This window comes from Cydia fagiglandana, chromosome 4, assembly GCF_963556715.1.
Source record: "Cydia fagiglandana chromosome 4, ilCydFagi1.1, whole genome shotgun sequence".
Lineage (NCBI taxonomy): Eukaryota > Metazoa > Arthropoda > Insecta > Lepidoptera > Tortricidae > Cydia > Cydia fagiglandana.
The window spans coordinates 8,096,898-8,114,042 of NC_085935.1; the positions used below are offsets into that span (position 1 = coordinate 8,096,898).

Sequence of the window (17,145 nt, forward strand, 5' to 3'; positions counted from 1 at the left end):
TCGAGTCAACATCCCACGTGGCGGTAATCTCGTATATAAAGTATTAGTAGGTATCACTAGTGAGATTGAGTTGGAAATCAAAACCTGAGTGTGCGCGCTGCGCGGTAGTTTTCAGCGAATACGAGTTCTTAGTTCGGGGCGAACTACTAGTAATTAAGACAATAACTTGGCATTTTTCCTGTTCATTTTAGTTTTGGTTTTGGCTGCGTCGTAACGTTTATTTTCATATTTTGCCAGAAAGTGGGCTCGCATAACTACGTACATATCGATAATTTTTTTTGATACTTGTTTGGAATGGTCGGCACATCCAACTTTTATCAATGTTTCTTTTTGTAATTCTTGCGTAATTTCACTGATCGTCTCCATATTGGTTAAAGCTTTGCTTATTGCTCTTAACACACATTTCTCTATCATTTTGGTCAGATTGAATAGATCGTCACTAGCATAAATTAACCCGCCGTATAAATCCATTTTATCGATTACGTCGTTTCTCATTAACATTTTTCCCTCATTGGGACTCATTTGTATGAGTTTCAAACAATTATTGCATTTTACGATTTTTCGCAATTTGCGGACGATGTACCCAGCAATGTAAGACTGCACCGCGTCACTGGTGACAGCCTCGTTGTAGTCATGGTCTTCATAACCATCAATCAATGGTTCACCATTATCTAGTATATGGTCGAGGCTTTCCAGCCATGCTTGCTTAGCCTCGTTTGAACCAGTTACCATATCCTTTGCTCCTAGTAAGTTCTTCAGCAAATCTTTGCCGGAAACGTTACAACCTTTCGGAGGGCGTATTAGGGAAAAACAAGACGCCAATCGGTAAACTTGTGCAAACATTTTGGGATCAGGGTGATCGTTTCCTCCACACGAATATCTCATGACGGAGAAAAATCTCTGAAAACAAGTCAAAATTATTATTCAATAAAAAATATAGGACCTCGGGTCTCAAACTATCTCCATAATTTTATCTAAATTGGTTCAGCGGTTTAAGCGTGAAGAGGTAACAGACACACTTTTGCATTTATAATAGTACTAATATTTATATGGCTATGTTCGTTTTTTTAGCATTAGAAAGAAGGTAAGCGATAAAAAACGTCCACAGCCCAAAGTTACGCCTCATTTCAAAAGAATTAAACCCAAAAACACCAGGCAGAAATATATTGATGGGTACATTAAGTATATGGACTAGGTAGGAACTGTATCCTAAAAAAATATGTGCCACCTGTCATGCTTAACGGAGCTCTCTTAGACAGAGTACAGAGTTTCAAGTACCTAGGGCATATTGTTACTGCGGACCTCAAGGATGATGTGGATATGGAGCGGGAGCGGAGGGCGTTGTGCGTAAGGGCGAACATATTGGCTCGCAGGTTTGCTCGTTGTAGTAGTGACGTGAAGATAACGCTTTTCAAAGCGTACTGCACGTCGCTGTACACGTGTGGCCTGTGGGCGGACTACACGCAAAGAGCGTACAACGCGCTCCGCGTCCAGTACAATAACGCATTCAGGGCGGTGTTGGGGCTGCCCCGCTACTGTAGCGCTTCGGGCATGTTCGCGGGGCCCACACGGCCTGTTTCCACGCCATCATGCGCGTGCGCGCAGCTGCGCTGGTGCGGCGCGTGCGGGCCAGCGCCAACACTGTCCTGGCGATGATCGCAGATCGGCTTGACTGTCCTTATATTGTGCACTGTTGCAACAGGCATGTAAGGACAGGTGTAGGTTAGTTTTGTATGTATTGTTGTGTTTTTGTGTATATATTGTATATCATTATTCTTTAATGTGATTTGTAAATTTTTAAATTTTATTGTTAATTTTAGTAAATTATATTTAAATGTAATGTTATTAATGTTGTGTAATCAAAATGTAAATAATGTAAAAATATGAGTACAATTAGCTTGAATTAATGAATTATAATTTATTTTTTATTTTTAAAAAGGCTTTCTGGACTTTCTCCAAAAGTAAGGCAGCATACATGATGCAGATTCCATACAAGCAGATTCATATTCATTGGATTACATAATTAGTAATTATTAATTACCTCCAACGGATCTTGAGATAGGGTTGCTGTCATCAAATACTTGTAATCACATGCAACATTCAGCATATCCAAAATTTCAAGTGTTGCCCGTAAAGTTACTTTTAATCCAGTTAACGTGCTCCTTGACACAGGTATTTTTTTTTCGAGCTTTTCCCAGTCTGCAAGGAATTCTAAAAATTCCTGGATTGCCTGAAAAAAGTATTTCTTCATTAAGTAAACAAGCTTCAAAGCTATACAATGAAATATTAAGAGGAAAGGGGACGGCCGCTTCTCTACACAAAAGTATAGTCAGTAGTAGACATTTACAGATATTAGTAAGGAGCAAAAAATATATTCCATACAAATTTTTAAATGTTCCTAATTTTTATATTAAACTAAAAATTACAGTATAGGCTGTATAGGTGCCAAGGGATATATTCAGGTTGCGAGGCGGCGGCGGTTCCGGCATATTAACATTAACACATAATATTCACTACCAGCAACGCATAATTATATTAATTCTAATTATAATCGGCATAAATTATTCTTCACTATAAGAGGTATCTACTAACAAAAATACATTAAAAGGTTGGCTACTTCTGGTTTAAGGCACCATCCGGCCGGTCTTTCTTTATGACGGTCTTCCCTTAAATGTTATAGTGAGTAGACGGACTTAGCTGATAGACGGTCTTCTCCGCATTGACCTTAATTTTAATCGCCAACTATTTCTTACCTTTCTTCGTCTGCAATTTTCATTCACGTACAGAGCATCTCTTGGTATACGCGAAGACATAGCTTGTATCAAATTGAATACAAGATCAATAAATTTTTGTGTTGCAGTTGAATCCTTCAATTCCTCGCAATAGGGTTGATAGTGAGCCATGGCGACCGAAATTTCGTGACCAAACACCTGTTTTTATAAGATTAATAATATTAGTTTTGATGAGCCGAAAGTCCTACGAAATAAATCCGGACAATCAATGAAAATTATTGATTATATTTATAGGTACATACTTCAGTTGCAAGAGGAACATTCATTACTTGAAAACCTTTCGGTTTCAAATGCGCTGGTGTTAACTTGTAAGCGATTTTTAAGTTAGGCTGACGATAATTCTCTTCCTCTAATACCGCTTCCCAATGTCTTTTTTTCACAGTTCCGTAAGGGGTCTGAAAAAAGAATATTACATTAGTTTGACTTCGTATTATCATTTTATACAAGGCGAAATTGTTATCTCTGACCAAACTCTGAGGGGTGAATATAGGTCATACTTAACAACTTATACTATGGGACCAGCCCCGAAATCGTGAAAAAAAATCTGCTGTCTCATACATATTGCGGTGAATCAGTACAGTCAATGTTTTCTATTAAACAGGCGATTTCTTTTTCGTGATTTCAGGGTTGGCTATAGTAAAAGTTGTTCAGTATGACCTACATATTCACCCCTCAGAGTTTGGTCAGATATAATAATTACACCTTGTATATTTTTAAAATTATCATTACTCATGCATTACTCTTAATTAACCTTGAACTCTTGTAGCTTATCATCCAAAGTAGATGTTCGAAAACATTTCACTAAATGATTAAAATCTGAAATCATCCATAACCGTCGTGAGCAGTCACAAGGGTGTTCACAGCTAACAGTGTCTTCATTTACACCGAATATTTTCCATACTCCTCGGTTCCAAGGTGCACCGTCCATCACGACAGCATCAACACAAATTCCGCTGTTTTCCATTAAAACAATACACTCTAAAACTAGTTTATGTAGCGGTTCGCTTTTGCATGAATTTTTCGATAAAAAGCAACCTAAGGCTTGAACCCATCTACCTCGAAAAGGCACAAACTTGAACACCAAAGCATGGTCCGCTGTTGTATTTTTTAAATTATCTGGAGTGTGTTGCCCCAGGTCAACAAAACCATTAAATTTCATGGTTTGAGAATCAAAATAAACGCCTTCACTTAATTTCATTTCATCCACTAAAATAACTCCTCGTTTCTCCTCCTTCTTCATCGCCTCACATCTTTCTTTTAAACTAAAGAAAGTAGAGGATTGGAATCCATATGCAGAACAGCTGATTTTGCTGAGATACTTATTTAAAGTTTGTACAGAAGGAAGGGGTAAAATATTTCTTTTACGTATAAATTCATACGTATTCCTGCTTTTTATACGTATCAACATGCACTCATAAATCCATTCTAACGTATATCGACGACCTTTTGTATTATTTTTTTTCGCGGCTTCAAAACATGATCTCACGGCATTTTGAAATTCTTCAGGTAGTTTTGAAATAGATGCTTGTACTACGGTATCAGATTTCTTTGCACACTGCGCCTTAGCCAAGGAAATTTTCTCTCTTAATTGGATATTCTGCAATTATATGAACGGTCGATATGAAATTCGTTACTCAAGTAGGTACAATGTATAAAGTTATAAGCCGACAAGATATTGTAGTAATTAAAATGTGGCAACATCGTAGTGTCGTCCCGTTTTCTTAGATTGATTTGAAAGGGACGACACTACGATGTTGCCACTTTTTAATTTCTACAATTTCTTGTTGGTCTATAAGCGGGTGTGCGAATAAAAAACAACAGCTAAGTAAAGTGGTATCCAGACGGGACTGATCAAATCGGTTGATTTTATCAGAAATGAAATTGGCGTCAATCTCTAATTTTAGATTTATGGTGATATTAGAGCCCTCTACATTGAAAAAATCCAGAAATGGTATCCAGACTGGCCTCACAAATTGGTATTCTTGCATCTGCACTTCATTTTATCGGTAATATCGGTCATTATCGGCGGTTGAATTCGGCGAGCCAAATTGGTATTTGCATCCGCACTTCGATCCTGATTCGATCGGGCAATTGAATCAGATTGGCGAAAAATTTACTAATCTGGATACGCCTTAAGGGACTTCGAAATGATTTCGAAAAATATGTATGAAAACTTCTTGCTCAAGTTTCTTTTTGTATTATTTTACGTCTTCAATTATACAAATACAGTATATTATAGCGTCGCCTAGTACCCATAGTACAACTTTTGCTTAGTTTGGGGCTAGGTTGACCTGTGTAAAGGCCAGTACACAATGGGCCAGCGTGGGCCAGTCTGGGGGACGCATTTATGCGTTAGAGGGAGCAAGTGATATTGCTACCTCATTCTACCGCATGGCAGCGTCCCTTGGCCTGGCCGGCGCTGGCCCATTGTGTACAGGGGCCTTTAGATGTTCCCTAATATTTATTTATTTAATATGTTTTTGATAAAAAGCCGTAACAGACTACCGCACCATACCGCGACTTTAGTGCGGTGCGGCGCACGTACCGATAGTCGTAAGGTGGTCGCCGTACGTGCGTTAAGAGCCCCCTCCAGACTATGCGCGTGAATCGCGGGCGAAGCCGCGAACGCGAGTGTGGAGTCCAGAACGCAGACCTGCGAAATCGACTCCACACTCGCGTTCGCGGCTTCGCCCGCGATTCACGCGCATAGTCTGGAGGGGGCTAAGGATGTAGCTATAATTTGGAGCGTGAAAGAGATATTTTAACCGCACCATTAAGGTCGTGGCGCGGTGCGGTAGTCTGTTACGGCTTTAATGCCGGCTACATACGTAACGATAAATCGTTGCGATAAAACTGTGCAGTCCGATTGTCCGATTGTCGATTATCGTAACGATTTGTCATACACACGGTTCGATTTATCTGCACAGTCGGACTGCACAGTTTTATCGCAACGATTTATCGTTACGTATGTAGCCGGCATAAGACTTACCGTCCTCTTCAGACGCTTGCATTTATGTACAAGATTTGAAGCGCGCCGTTTAGCTTCTGCCATTTTTTGTAATAGAGTTGAAGTGGAATTACGGTTCTGCAAACGATTTCGTAATATTCGACAAGATTTACATCTTGGGTACTGTTGATTTCTTTCGTAAGTATCATCACCAATAATCACACCTTTACAAAATCTGAAAATTGATGTAATTATATATTAGATAAATTCGTTTTTATCTTTTATTATTCTCCTGTACCATTGTTTATGTATAAATAGTGCTTTAATCTACAGGTACCTACATAATAAGGGTTCTTAAAATACACATAAAAGTCGAGTTTTAATAGGATAGGTTCAAGAATTAAGACCTATTTAATGTACCGTTACATACAATATTTTTAATGACAAAAATGTTAAATAAAATCAAAGTTATTAGGCTTACGAGTTATCCTTTTATTTTAAATACAACTGTTACATTATGGTATATATATTCATAAGACGACTGCAAACAGTTGTATTATCGCCTACACCCATAGTACAAGCTTTGGGGCTAGGTTCCTCGTATTCGAAATGAAAAGTAGAGTGTTTAACTCGGGTGAATGGCATCATTTTAGCCTCGGACTATACTCTCACTGCGTTCATCCCTTGGTTAACAATCTACCAAAACTTACTTATTGTCGTCAATCTGAGTACCAACGCACAAAGGCCATCTTTCAACCGATTTTAAGTAATCGTAGGTGTTGTCATATGAATTAATTTTCTCCTTTAGTGGCAATTGTTCATTATTGGGAAAAATTACCTGCAATTAAATAGCAATTATGTTTCGTTACAAATTCAAATCATGCCAACCGAATTTTATTGTTACATTAATAAACACTTACAGTGACAGTTAGATCATCGTTTAAACGTATATGATGTTTAATCTTCTGAGTTTTTGGATCCATTCGCATAAATTCCAGCCCATTAGGATTTTCTGCATGTAGCCAAAAAGGCGGCAACAACGAAAATGCCCGAAACTTACTTTTAAAATTCTCTATTGGATTAATTGTTACATTAGTATCCTGATATTGACTAAACAATGGTTCCGCAAAGTCCTGTTGTATCATTTCATAATCCATTAAATTATTAGAATCATTTTGATCTTCTGATAATTCCTGTTGCTCGGCATTGATTTGTTGTTGCTGCTCGTCCTTAGGTTGATTGGGGTATGGTTCGAAAGATTCCTCTATGTGAATAGTATTGGCTTGGAGTTCATGTTCGGGAATGGGAATAAACTGATGCTCAATCGTGGGCACAGCTTCTTCCTTAAGCGTTTTTCTTTGTGTAGGAATATATTTGAGCTCTCCTTTAATAGTTAACTTTTCGTACATATTTATATTTTCTTCTTTAAAATGAAGATGGCAAATATAATCATTTGCTTTTAATGCAATTCCTAACGACTTTTTCCAACTTTCTAACCGTGCCGGAGTCTGAGAATTAATAGAAAAATGAAGAATTGTTGAAGTGAAATTGTGAATTTTATAAGAAAAATATAAAAATCACAATATAATATTTTATTAAATAACTAGCGACCGGCTTCGCACTATAGTTCGTTTTTTTTAGCATTAGAAATTAGGTAAACAATCTTGATGTGTCTTTTAATTGAAAAACACATTTTAAAAATAAGTTACGGCAAATATGTAACAATTATGAATCTAATACGATCATTTATATTCTTCTGCTTTCATCAGTAATAGTTTTTGAATTTTAAAAAGCGTTTTTCAATTAAAAGACATGTCAAAATCGCTTACCTTCTTGCAAGTTCTTTCTAATGCTAAAAAAAACGAACTATAGTCAACAAATTATATACGTAAACCTTCCTCAAGAATCACTCTATTGATACATGAAAATCGAACTGAAAATGTCCTGTAGTTTGTTTATCGCAAAGATACATTCAAACCCACGAACAGACAGTCGCGGCGGGGGACTTTGTTTTATAAGGTGTAGTGAAAATTACATACTTACCGTTGGTTGGAAAAAAGATACGGATTTCGTAACATTTTTCTGTTTTTTCCTCTTACGCCCACTTTGGCAACTGTTTACGATGCAAACTTTTCCCATTTTTACTATAGAAAATATATCCTATAGCGGTGGATTTGCCCTAAAGCCCCACATTCACACTCCTACCTTGTAGGCCGCCTCGTAGTCCACGTCGTTGGGTAGGATTGTGTATGGGGGTTGCGGACTACGAGTCGTCCTACCGTTTAGCCGTTTGTAGGACGGCTCGTAGTCCGCAACCCCCATACACAATCCTACCCAACGAGGCGGACTACGAGGCGGCCTACAAGGTAGGAGTGTGAATGTGGGGCTTAAGGCCTGGTAAGCCCAGGCCCGAGGTGGCTAGATAACAGAGGTGGCAGTCTATATGATGCGTGCTGAGACAGGGGCGGCTAGTTTTACTGCACAAGGAAATCCTAAATTAAATAAATCACTTTATGAAAATTTTTAATAAAATTTCAAAAAACTGACAGCGCACTTCACTCAGTCAATAAGGTCTAAATTCATGTTAGTTCCCGGTGCTACCTACTAGCGCCACCGGAGAGATTTCGAACTATTCTTTATACTGACAGCTGGACACTTTTACAACCGTCTTATCATAAAAGATAGCTCTCCTTTACTTCTACACTCCATAGTTTACTGTATGTGCCACAAAGGTGCCACCCACGCAGAGGTTTGCCTAATATTCCCTATTAGGAAACACCGAGTTTCTGAAAGCTCTTGAAACCCGAGTGACGAGTGCCCCACAAACAGCAGACGGTGATAATCTCAAACACGAGTAGAGAATGTAGAGATTCGCTATTTGGAGAATCGAATCAGTTGGTATTGCCTATCGTTCGTTAATCGATTGATTTATGAAGTATAATTGATTGCAGCTGCAATTGAATGTCCGCTAAAGCATTGTTAATTTTGTAGTTAATACCTATAATTAGAATAGAATATTTCTGACCTATTACAGCAGCAGTTAAGCTTAAGCCCATAATATAAATAAAGTAAGTTCCTAATAATTTAAGTATATCATAATGTCATTGAAGTTTGACGTTTAAAATAACTCTTGCACAGTCTGTGCTGTCAAAATCGCTGCCAACTTGGTTTAATGTTTAATTCTACTAAAGTATTTTTTTTCTGTAAGTATTCATTCGTAATTTTGTTTTAATTTCGGTAATGTTCATGGGCGCCGGCAGCAGGGTGCAAGGGGGTGCACTTGCACCCTCCTGCCAGGAAAGAAAATATTTTTTTTACCTGACTACACAAGCATTATTAAGTAACTGTTGGAATAAAAACCAACCAACTTTTCGTCTTTTGGACAACCAATAAAAAACGGGTACCTAAATTGTAAAGAAAATGAAATGTTTTGTAATAAAATGTTAGATAATATTAATAGGAACATAACGGAATACAAAAAAAACTCATACAATTATATAAAATTGTATTATCGATCAGGGACTCAGTACGTGTGATGTTGAACACATAAGATTTGATTCACCCTTATGTATTTGACGGCGCGGCACTGTATTTGTTGTGACTCAAGAATACCTCCCAAAATATGGTGTGTCTGTTTATCCACTATTTACGTTTATCATACGATAGAATAGTGCATCACTTGGGCTTTAATCTCCAACACTAGTGGGTAGTGGACACAGGGTGTTTTTGATCGAAGAAACAGTTAACCTTTTTAAGCGACATATTTTGGTACGGTTACTACTACATTCGTATGGGCCCTTATTTGTTTATATACAATTGAATTTTTTTATATAATTACAGTTAGCAAAATGATGGTACAATTTCGTGTCTAATAACTGCTTGAATCGGGTTCATGACCATGACGAACAAAAGATGGTCAAAAAACTTTTTTGAAGATAATTTATTTCTACTTAGACCATAAAAATGTCTAATGTGGCGTACAAATGTCGACACAGTGCCATAAAAATGTCCATACTACTGTACAAAATATTATGGCACTGTGTCGACATTTGTACGCCACGCACTACTAATATTTTTTGTTGTTAACTGTTGTTACTCAATCATTACGAATCTAATATTCCAAAAAAAGGCATACAAATGTCGAAAAACCCGCTCTTCAAAAATTTACCCAGATAGCCAATAATTATGATTGGTCAAACTATTACTTGTCTTATGACATAACAGAAACAAATGACTGCATCGAGTGCGTATCACCTCCCTGAAAGTAATCCTGGCGGCGCCCATGGTAATGTTGATAAGATTTATTTCTACGATATTTAAATCATAACTTCCGAAAGAAATGCAGTGGAAAAATCCAATCCAAGTACAATGAGGTAAGTACCTATGTTGGCATGTATTGTGCTTAGGTATATGATGAATTAATTGGCTGTTTTTTTTCTAATTACATACATATACGCAGCGATAACATTTAATTTTGCAGTGGTTTTGCGACGCAAAGATTGTTCATGACATAGGTATTTTTGTTTAACATGCAACAAGGCATAATATGTATGATGTATATAATAGTATACACACACGTAGGTATTTTACTAATTGCGCTGTTGTTAGTTTTACGACTTTCGTAACTCAGCCTATCATTAATTCTAATGACTTGTAGGACAATAGCTAGGCATATTAGGTACTATACATTATTAGGCATGTATTATGTAAGTATAGGTAGTTCCATACTTTTAGTGACGTTTGAGTTTAGCGTTTGGCACAGCGAGTTTATGAAAGTCCTATTTGATTTATTTAATGAAGGTATACATTTAAAAGTAAGTATAAGCGAAAGTTTTTTTGTAAATGTTCGATATTTAATAATAATACAACCTGAATACAACAAATAACTTTAGCCAAGCCACAAAAATAAGTAGGCCTACCTTACATTATTATCTTAACACATCAGCAATAGCGAATTAAGTACATTACAGTTATGATTACAACGCTTTAGCATTAGCGTGCAAAAAACGTCCGCCATAGATATGAAATGAAATAACGGAACCACTTCTCGGATCTGCATTCATCCAATTAACTTTTTGTTTTTTTCGACATTGACACGGCGCCCCCGTTCCGGCCGGTGGTGTGGCGCTGCGCTTTATGAATGAACGTGTTTTGGATGTTCGTAGAAATCCGTCTGCGGCCTCGGATAATGTCTCTTTGTGGGATCATCCACTTTTGTTCGTGCCGCTGCTCCCGGTTCGGAAACGCGCCGCATAGTTAAGATCGGGGGTTGCATTCTACCAACCAAACACTGGCGAGTGAAAAGGCAAAAGGTCCAGCAGTAAACTTATTGTTCACTGGTTGACCTTAGGCGCGGCACACTACGTGTTAATTTGAGCCAAGTCTCCAGGAACAGCGTCTTTAGGCATATGGTTCCTATAAATCGAGTGGTAATGTTCCTCGGTCAGCATCAGACAGGCAGCGATTCTTAGGTCTAGTCGAGAGAACACACTGATTTGGACACCAGGCTACGCTGGTTCGCTGTAGAACTCGACTCCCCGTGCTTGTGTATTCATTCAGAATCCACGGCCAGCAATGCAACTCACTCAACCGCAGGCTCTTGAGCAACGCCACGGGAATCCCGCGACAGCCTTGACGTGCTTTGTTTCTCGAGTAAAAGGATCTTTTTTATTTCGCCATTAATTTGAATACAGCCCTGCTAATATATTGCATGCGTTATTTCACGTCCACACAGCTGTACCTAGTTTTGCGCGCTTCATAAAATTATTAAGGTCACTCAGCTGGCATTTACACCAAGCATGAACGCTTATTACGATCGAGTCAGTTTTATCACTTACATTGATGAAATAATATGTATTCATATTGCTCAAACGCAGATAGATAGCTTTCTCATATTTTTTATTGCTACTAATATAGTCAGTACGCATGATGCATACCTACGTCATTAAAGCAGTACAAATAGATTCAATAAACGCAAGATTTTAGTGTAGCGAATATTCGCGAACACGATTTCAAAGTCGCATTTATTCAGAGGTGTGTATGTAGTATATTAAATTTAATTTAATTCAACTACACATCCATAAAATCATTTTTTTTTTCATCTATCATCGATCATTAATCTGCTCGCGTCAGCCTTTGACTCGTTTAGGCGATTGGAACGCCACGTCTGAAATCTGAATGAACGATAGAACCCACAAACGCAGCCACCGTGACCGTCCGCGGCCGTAAAGGCCCATGAATTGTAAACACTGTTTTATTTTGTACCTACATACTCGCTAATTCATCATTTGTAGTCCAAAGTTAGAAAGTGACATCAGTAAGTACGAGTACCTATAGATATTGAAAACGTAATATATAAATAATATACAGTACTATTTGCACGATAACGGCAGGCAGATGACACATAGAGTGGTAGGTTAGTTCTGAAAGCAGCGTCCTATAATTAGCATGTAGGTAAATGTAGATATATCTACATACCCATTTGAGTTAAGAGCATCTGATATCTTAGAGAGTACAGTGGTAGATAGAGTTAACCGACGTTATTATATATTTATCTAATTTATCTATGCTAAGAATGCCTTCCTTATAGCATCTAAACAAACAGGCATTTTCTTTAAAGAAAGGAGCATGTAAATGTGGTTGTAAACAATTTTCGAACAAGTGATTTTGTAAGACTAATTTTACTCTGACAAGAGTGAATGAAAAAACCGGGCAAGTGCGAGTCGGACTCGCGCACGAAGGGTTCCGTACCATAAAGCAAAAAAAAACGGATTAAAATGCAAAAAGAAAACGGTCACCCATCCAAGTACTGACCACGCCCGACGTTGCTTAACTTTGGTTAAAAATCACGTTTGCTGTATGGGAGCCCCACTTAAATCTTTATTTTATTCTGTTTTTAGTATTTGTTGTTATAGCGGCAACAGAAATACGTCATCTGTGAAAATTTCAACTGTCTAGCTATCACGGTTCGTGCTGTATGTGACAGACAGACGGACGGACGGACAGCGAAGTCTTAGTAATAGGGTCCCGTTTTACCCTTTGGGTACGGAACCCTAAAAATGCGATCTATCTACCTACTTATGACATTGCGGGTACACAACATACTATTACTCTAATATGAAGGATGGTTAATGGCAAAATAATGAGGGTTATCCATTTTCTTTGTAGCAACAAGTATAACCCAATTAGGGTTGCCACATCGAAAGGCGCTATTATCGGGAAAAACTGTAAATTTTTCGGGATTTTGGGACTTAAGTCGGGAAAAAGTAATTGCAAAAACAACGATATTTTACATTATTGGCACTACGTTACCTGCTCTGCCCATAGACGTTTTCATATAGAAATAGTATAAATTGATAAATTCTTTGAGATCTTGAACAGACTCTCGTTCATCGCTCGACACGGGTCGCCCGCTCGCTCGACGATAGTTCGGAATTTGAAATTATTGTTTTATAACGTAAAGCTGTTTTTCGGGACGGTTTTCACTTTATCGGGAATCGGGAACACATGCTAAAAATCGGGAGAATCCCGCCAAATCCCGACCATCTGGCAACCCTAAACCCAATGGAAGTCTTACTATGTAACATGCGCTGTATTATTACTTCGCCACCTACATTGTAAGCTGCGAATAGGGCAGAAAGGGTGCAGCTAGGTTAGTGGTTGCTTTATGTAGTCACGGTCGGTAATGATAATATGTACTTAGTAACTAGAACACTTGATAGTGGGAGCAACAATGCAAAATGTCAGTAACCCCTATTTCCATAGACAAGTGTAGGTAGGTACATGATAAATATAGCTAGAGTTAGACCAAGAAAAGTCTGCAGTAGCAAGCAGTGCAAGTGTTATTTTAAACGTCAAAGTTCTATGAAGTTATGACGCATAAATACATATAATAGACTTTTCTTGGTCTAAGTCTAGAGTCGTCCCCGTGCACATAGTAATAATATACAGCACATGTTAAGTACATGAGTGAATAGGGGATATTACTGAAATATTCTGCCGCCAGAGTGCAGCACACCGACTCTAGTAAATTCATAGATTAACTTATACATACTGTGCCTTAAATTCAAGGCCCCAACCTGGCCCAACGTTTTCTGTTCACTTTGACGGCGCAGCAACTAGTATCACTTCCCTCTCCTCGCTCTTTTAAAAATGCCATTTGTCAAAAAAGGACAACCATACTGTTGACAAGGTGAACTTCAAATCAAGTGTTGCCTTTTTTGATGCGCCAAGGCTGTGTATGTGTGCGTAAAAACGTGTATGTGTGCTCTTTTAGGGATGTGAAAAGTCGATTTTAATCGTGTTATATGTCGATAAACGCTACACAGCGGAACGAAATAGCTATTACTTGAAGCTTCAATATCTTTGTTAAACATAAACATAAATGAAATGCTAATGAATAATAAATATATTAGAATATAATAAAATAATTCAATTATTGCTGAACACATATTTTAGTAGGTATTTATGTATTTTAATTAAATATCTGAACTTTCCCTTGGTTCCCTTCTGTGGCGTGACGATAAAATTGTGATCTGATAACCACAATAAAGAATAAAAGCGTTTTTGTTCATTTTAGGTATCGTTAAACCTTTGAAGTAAAATTAAAATTGCAAGAAATGTCGATAGTTTATCGATATGACTTTATCGACATGGCTACGGCAAGGTGGGCCACATTGTTAATCGTACACTAAACAAAAGTGGCAACAGTGACAGCTCGCTGAGAAGGTATCTCTATATATTATAAATCTATGCTTAAACTGTTTATTGACAAGTTTTCACAGACAATAAAATATGACATTCCATACAAAGAAAATAAAAAATATGACATTGATGCATAGGCTATTTATACTTTTATAGGCTATTTGTTAACAAGGGCCTACCGGTAAAAGCGAAAATCGAAAGTTATCTGCCTCTTTATCGCTCGAATCTTGCTCGAATATGCAAGAGAGATTAGATAACGAAATTTCGATGTGGTTAGTTTACTGTATGTGCCACAAAGGTGCCATCTACGCAGAGCTTTGCCTAATAGTGCAAAAAAGTGTAAGTAGGTAACACTAATGGAATATTCACAAAAATATGCAAGGTTGTAACTTTCCGTGCGTAGGAATGTCGAATGTTTAAATGGTTTAAATATGTAGATACTGGAAAACGTTGTACTACGATACACACGTGCGAATAGGTAATTCGCAACTCGTGTCGATTTAAAACACTCCCTTCAGTCGTGTTTTAATTTATCGCCACTCGTTTCGAATTTCCTGTTTTCCGCACTTGTATCTACGCACTAATTTATATAGCTAGGACCCTAAATGGCGCAACAATCGCGGAGCGTAATGGTGACCTACAGTCGCCATCGGATATATCGGAGCGGTCAAGGTGCTCACAAATATCTGAACACGCCTCTATTGTTAAGGCGTTAGAGTGCGTGTTCAGATATTGTGAATACCTTGGCCGCTCCGATATATTTGATGGCGACTGTACAAGTGTCGAGGTTTCTTGTTACATTAACATCACGTTTATGGTGTTCCAGGCGGGATGCCGGTGGTGACGTCTGCGACGATGATGCCGCCCATGCTGCCGCCGGTGCTGGACGAGAACATGCGCCACTACCTGGTGCACCAGCACCAGCAGGTGCACCAGCACCCGCACCACCAGCCCCACCACCAGCCGCACCACCAGCCGCACCATCAGCCGCCGCCGCATTACGTTAGTATCAAATTTTTATTTTTATTTTAAACTTCATTGCACATTAAAAAAGTACAATAGGTGGACTTAATGCCTCTAGTTCGCTCATAGGGCGAACCAGAAATGCGTCTAGGTTGCAGTGAAAAAAAAGTGCCTATATATGTATTTAAATTAGGTATGATCGCGACTTGCGACGGTTACTGATGGGTACGTTGCGAAAAATGGCCTCTTCGTAGACATTTCGAGTTGCTGTGTCGGCATGTATATTATAAGTATACGGATGTAACCTAATAATTATATTTATATTAGTGAGCTCAGAATATAGTAGGTAGTAAGTAGATCGATTTTATCCAACCTAGTCACAATGAATGACTTTTAATGGCGCAGGTAATTGATTATCCAGAACAAGATTGTGGTATCACTCCAAAAGTGCATATGCATTACTAGTTTACAGTTTGTACTCTTTACTTCTCTATCTGACCTGGCTATCGGGATGCGTTTTTGCACCAGCATCTAAAATAAGCATTTCAACCAAAGTGGCAAATTTGCCAGAAATTTTATTCAAGGACTTATGGTACGAAAAGCGTCATTTCCACAATAGTAATTAATCTAGAATTGCACGTGAGTTTAATAGGTTGCCTAATTTGTATGCCTTTGAAGGTACCCTGCACTCAGTGCACCGCGTATGAATCATTCATTACCTAAGCTGTGTCGTACAGTGAATGAATTAGGTCCTTTGTAGAATTAACTGTACCCCACATTTCGGCAGAATGACAGCAACTCATTAAAGGCTGATATGGCCGATATGACACATGTGAGGGGTTAATTTTTATGCCTAATTACTTATAAGTGCATATATGATGAAAATCACTTAATCGAATAATTTAAGATTTAACTATCGTCTTGCTAATTGGTTTTTTACACACAGTGACGCAATGCCCCAATAATTTGATAGTAGATTTACTACGAACTGGATCTAGTTATGGTATGAAGTAGATTTAATAGGCGCCATCAGGAGTAATTGCGCTGTGATAAAACCAATAGCTTTAATTATAAATTGTAAACCATGACCGCGCCACGAGAACGCACCTACAGCATTCTAGATTTACGTCGAGATTGCTATCTCGAATAAATATATGGTTATGCGGTTTGCATTGTAAAACAAGTACCGTCAACTGGGGTGAATACGGATGGCTGGGGTAAATAGGAACCAAAGAGACTTTGAAATAGAGGCGGAATGTCAAAGTAAATTATACAGTCACTACACACAGTGTAAAATTTATTAAATATAAAAAGTGTCGTCATCTACTTGAGACTAGGCCAAAGGTATGGCGCCATCGCTCGATAAAATGGAACCATACCTTTGGTCTAGTCTCGAGTAGATGACGACTTTTTTGATATTCAACAAATTTTAAACATATCACTGAAAGAATAAGGATCGAACGCAAATGACGTTCTAAAAGTTTTAAAAATCTGTCGAAAGATGGCAGCAAATTCACAGTGACTACAAAATATACTATGACAATATCTCTCTATACACTCTATTCCTTCGAGCAACACCGGCTTCTGATTCTGACACGTCTATTCCCTTTGATAGGGACAAAACAATGTGATTTAAGTACCTGACAATTTCTTAAAAACTATCTACACAAATTGTATCAAACAAAATCTACTATTATTTTCAATCGAATAAGATTAATCATTTTGTGTGGGTATTTTTTA

General features: G+C 37.9%; 2 protein-coding genes across 3 annotated transcripts in view; one reads left to right on the plus strand and one right to left on the minus strand.

The window, feature by feature from the left end:
* Nucleotides 1–17,145, plus strand: part of LOC134663594 (fibronectin type-III domain-containing protein 3a) — a 99,163-nt gene that overhangs the window by 70,176 nt on the left and 11,842 nt on the right. The window contains exon 3 of the mRNA XM_063520001.1: nucleotides 15,269–15,444. Coding sequence (XP_063376071.1) covers nucleotides 15,269–15,444 — 176 coding nt within the window. The remainder of the gene's footprint in view (nucleotides 1–15,268; nucleotides 15,445–17,145) is intronic.
* On the minus strand, nucleotides 5,588–7,672 carry LOC134664128 (uncharacterized). 2 transcript variants are annotated; one of them, XM_063520719.1, is made up of 3 exons: nucleotides 6,660–7,672; nucleotides 6,450–6,577; nucleotides 5,588–5,974 (listed from the first exon to the last, which is right to left on the minus strand). In XM_063520719.1, the coding sequence occupies exons 1-3, from the start codon at nucleotides 7,146–7,148 to the stop codon at nucleotides 5,674–5,676; spliced, it is 918 nt and encodes a 305-aa protein (XP_063376789.1). In that variant the 5' UTR covers nucleotides 7,149–7,672; the 3' UTR covers nucleotides 5,588–5,673. The 2 variants fall into 2 exon arrangements, with proteins under 2 accessions (XP_063376789.1, XP_063376790.1); XM_063520720.1 differs by having other exon boundaries at nucleotides 5,588–6,577.

What these genes read in the sequence shown, in the direction of transcription:
- LOC134664128 (XM_063520719.1), bottom strand. Translation starts at nt 7,148, where the DNA reads ATGTACGAAAAGTTAACTATTAAAGGAGAGCTCAAATATATTCCTACA. An exon ending in ACGATGATCTAACTGTCACT is followed by an intron (nt 6,578 to 6,659) that starts GTAAGTGTTTAT and finishes ATTTAATTGCAG; the next exon opens with GTAATTTTTCCCAATAATGA. An exon ending in ACTCAGATTGACGACAATAA is followed by an intron (nt 5,975 to 6,449) that starts GTAAGTTTTGGT and finishes ATCAATTTTCAG; the next exon opens with ATTTTGTAAAGGTGTGATTA.